This window comes from Mastomys coucha, unplaced genomic scaffold (assembly GCF_008632895.1).
Source record: "Mastomys coucha isolate ucsf_1 unplaced genomic scaffold, UCSF_Mcou_1 pScaffold15, whole genome shotgun sequence".
Taxonomy (NCBI): domain Eukaryota; kingdom Metazoa; phylum Chordata; class Mammalia; order Rodentia; family Muridae; genus Mastomys; species Mastomys coucha.
Window position 1 is genome coordinate 26,324,586 of NW_022196897.1, and position 4,264 is coordinate 26,328,849.

General features: G+C 47.1%; 1 protein-coding gene across 1 annotated transcript in view; it reads right to left on the reverse strand.

Moving 5' to 3' along the window:
* Window positions 1-1,431: 1,431 nt before the first annotated feature.
* The window catches only part of Psmb7 (proteasome 20S subunit beta 7), a 60,504-nt gene continuing 57,671 nt past the window's right edge, over window positions 1,432-4,264 (reverse strand). The window contains exons 7-8 of the mRNA XM_031370109.1: window positions 3,795-3,946; window positions 1,432-1,675 (exon numbers count right to left, since the gene is read on the reverse strand). Of these exons, the coding sequence (XP_031225969.1) occupies window positions 1,564-1,675; window positions 3,795-3,946 (264 nt within the window). The 3' untranslated portion in view covers window positions 1,432-1,563. The remainder of the gene's footprint in view (window positions 1,676-3,794; window positions 3,947-4,264) is intronic.

Here is a 4,264-nt window from a genome sequence, read left to right on the forward strand (position 1 = left end):
GTGTTGGAGGAAACAGTCTGAATTTTGTTCTTCTATTCCAGTGGGTCTCAATTCGTGTATCAAGGCCCCCTTGACAAACCTGTCTCCAAAAATATGTATATTACGACTCATAACAGTAACAAAATTAGTTATGAGGTAGCAAAGAAAATAATTGTATGGCTAGGTGTCACCACAACATAAGGAACTATATTAAAGGGTCATAGCATTGGGAAGGTTGAAAAACCACTGGTCTATGCTCTACTCAAGGAGTACCCACTTGGTGACAGGCCAGTGCTCCTGTGTCTTGTCATATGTCTACCAGAGCTCTGCACAAATAAGCTCTCTGGCTAGCCACCACCCTCTGAGCAGGGCCTGTACTGCAAATACAGCCTCTGCTCAGATCAAGCTCTCCATATTTTAGACAAGTAGGGAAGAATGACAGCTGAGCAGCTCAGGGGTGGCCCTGACTCTGTGTCAGTGTTTTAGACTGCAGACCACACACCCAGCACACAACAGCAGCACCTTCTTGAGGTGCCTTTAGAAACAACCTGTCAGGCCCAAACAGTCCAAGTAACACCAGAATATTCTTTAAGTTTACCCAAGTGGCTGCACTCAATAAATCCACTGCACCCTTTCAAGCAGTCTGCACAAGGGAGTCTCTCCTCCAGTGTCTGAAGAAGGTTGAAAGTCGCTGTCTCCTGCCCAGCACTACGGAAAGTTTTCCTGGCTATCTGTAAGAACTGTTTCTGTTCTCAGAGGCTCTGTCCTATCTGTCCTTGGTACAAGTAGCCTCTGCAAACCAAAGAACTTAATTTTAGCACTCCACCCACTGTCCACATCAAGAGAACTATCTGCCCAATACAATGGCCCTTGGGATGTCTCCACCAATCACTATCCAGATAAGCGATGCAATGCTATGTCCAATTACTGCAAAACAGCAAACATCAAGCACTCCTTTAGTTGTCATGAAAATGGCTAGAGTACAGCTCACCAGTCTCATGCAGCCACACAAATGCCAAGTTTCCATCTATCTTTTTCTAGACCCAAGCATATATAAACTGAGAATTCAAACTGAAGATATCTGTCCTGGAGAAGGGGAGAACTCGGGATGTAAACTTGGGGTCTTGTGTATGCAGGGAAGCCATCCACTGGGCCACATCACAGCCTGAGACTCTTGCCGCTGCTTTGCACGTGGGGTACAGGCTGCCATATATTGATTCACTCTGTTAGGAGAGATGCCTGGGGTTACCCCCAAGTGAAGATGAAGTAAACAAGCACAGGCCTAGGTCATATACCTTAGAACCAAAAATCCAATCTGTTTTGTGGCCACAAAGAACTAATCAGTTTCAGAGGGCCACGCTTACTAACACTCCAGAAAGATCTGGAACTTAGAAAGGAAAGTCAGGTCAGTAAGGAGCCCATACCCACAGTTCCAACATTACAACCACTCACTAAGTTTTTTTGTCTTTTTTTAATTGAGCAATTGCCAAAGGCATATTTTCTGATTGGGGTAGAATGGGGTGGGGTAGGGGTGGTGTGCACCCCAAGTCATCCAGAGAGATACCCAACCACCTGCAGCACCATTCACGAAGTATCCATTGTCTGAACAGTCTCTTCTAGCACCTCAATCTCCAGAGGGGTGACTTTCTCAGTGAGGACAGCAGTAGTGCCTTTCTCACATCTGTACCGGCCAAACCTAAGAAAGAAAAGCAATTAGATTTCTGCTCAAGTGCCCGACTGAGGACAGAGACATTCTGGCCAGAAAGCAAAAGGCTTGACTGGAGTCCTGACTCTGGGGACTCCACCCCCGTGGCTTCAGGGAGTCAACCTCCCTTCGCTTCCAAATGCTACAAAAATGAAAGGGGTGTTCGTGCATATGCGTGTGCATGTCAGGCGACATTTAAGAGATAATAGAATCTGGGCTGTAGTGGTGCACGCCTTTAATCCCAGCCCTTGGGAGGCAGAGGCAGGCGGATTTCTGAGTTCGAGGCCAGCCTGGTCTACAAAGTAAGCTCCAGGACAGCCAGGGCTACTCAGAGAAACCCTGCCTCGGAAAAAAAAAAAAAAAAAAAAGAGAGAGAGAGAGAGATAATAGAAAAATTATTTTTCAATTTTCCTTCCACACCCCACCATTCTCAGTAGAGCTAAAAGCTACTTAGTCACATGACTTGAGGCTTCCACTTCCTTAAAACTCACATCCTGTGCATCAAATGTGAGTGATGTAATACAGCCTTCTGCCCTACATTTCTAGAAGCATCAGCAATACAACATAGTCCACAGCCAAGCTCCAAGCTCCTCACTTCATACAGCACTCAAGGCCAATAGTCCCTGCAGGGCACAGTGGATTACCACTGAAACACACCCACCTGACCTGCTTCCTTGGGGCAGATCTCTGAGCACAAGGGCCTCACCCTGATCCACGTGTGCTCTAACTCTCCAGTCCTGAGTCTGCCAAAATGCGATACCACACAACTGCTCCTCTGTTGAGTGGTATGTCTGTCTGGAGTGATAGTTCCATCAAGCTCGCATCCAACCAGTGAAGGCTGTGCCATCATCACATGTGTACATGTGTGGATACTGGTACCACTCCAAGGTAGATTATTGCATACATACCTATGTTTAGCCCTCCCCTTCCTTGTCACTTTGTTGGGTCCATCCCCACCCCAAAGGCTAGGAATGGATCCCAGAGCCTCCCACATTCTAGGCAAGAGTTCTACCACAAAACCCACATCCCTGGCTCCACAGTGCTACCTTTAGAACAAAGGTTCCTTTTGCAACCACACCTACTTTTCAAGGGTGGCTTTTAGAATTCTCTGCCTGGATGACTATCATTCAGCCCACATGGAACAGAAACACCCCAGTTCTTTTCCCAAAGGATCAGCATCCTTCAGTGGAAGCTGCTTTCCCAAACCAGCCCTATATCTTAAAGGCAGCTTCGCTTTTCACTCAAGGCCTGAGGAACTGGCATCACACTAGCCTAGCTTTATCATTTTAAATACAGGACTAATACCCAGAGCCACCATGCCAGCCAGTGGCCATCCCTGTCACCTACCCCAGAGCTGTCTGACACTAAGCTTTCACAATGCTGAAAACAGCCTACAACAAAGCACTGTTAATATTGAAGATCATCCTTTTCTTGTGAATCTAGAGCTAGGGACCCCCAGTGGATATAGAAGCAAGCCTTCCAGAGGTCCCATGCTTCTAACCAGAGTAGCTGTAACTGTCAGTGAGCTACAGGTACAAGCAAACACCAGGTCTTTTGGACCTAGAATATCCCCCCACAGCTCAGATCCTGGCTTGTTCCACTGAGGTGAGGCACCCAGGGATGTAGGCCACAGTTTCAGTGGCATAAACAACACTGGTACATACCATGGCCACAATTCAGAGGCTTATAGCTACGGGATTGGGACTTTTAGGATGTGTTGGGCCAGCCTGAAGAAAGGCTGTGGGCTAGTACCATGAAACCTAAACACTTCACAAAATTCCATACAGGGCTTAAGATGCTGAAGAAACCACAGGGGGGATGGGCAGGGGACACACACTTCAATGTCTCAACTCAGTCTGAAGCTCACTCTTGGACCCATTCCACCTCTCCTGCCAATATATGACAGATTCTCCAAGCCTTGCATGATACTTCCCCATGCCTGACCACCAATGGGATCATACAGTAGCCCTGACTCAAAGGATTGTTGTATAAGCTGCTTTGAAACACTTGGCTTTTCTCAGCGCAGGAAAGCATCCAGAGAGCACAATCCAGATGGCACAGAGATGCCAAAAGGTGACGGGATAGGAAAAATGATATCCCTTTTACTTACCTGGTCCCTTTCTTGTTGGGCACTGAGTATGGACGAAGAAAGTCCAGCTTGCTCTTGCTGATAACACACAGATCAATGTTGCTTCCAGACCCCAAGTCATTAAAAATGCCAGCTGCAATAGCCTCACTCACTAGCTTCTTGGCTTCTTCCTCCTGAGAAAGAAAAAGGGCAGCCATGATAAGTTATGCCTATGGAGAGCAGCGGTGTACCTGACACACATAATAGTTCACAGGTCTGTTTGTTCATGGGTGGTGCTTAAAACCTCCTTAGAGCTGGGCAGTGGTAGCACTCGCCTTTAATCTCAGCAGCTGGGAGGCAGAGGCAAACAGATCTCTTTGAGTTCTAGGACACCCAGAGCTACATAGAAAAACCTTGTCTTGAAAACCGAACCTAAGGTGTTACAGAGAGATGGCTCAGCGGTTAAGAGCACTGATTGCTCTTCCAGAGGTCCTGAGTTCAATTCCCAGCAA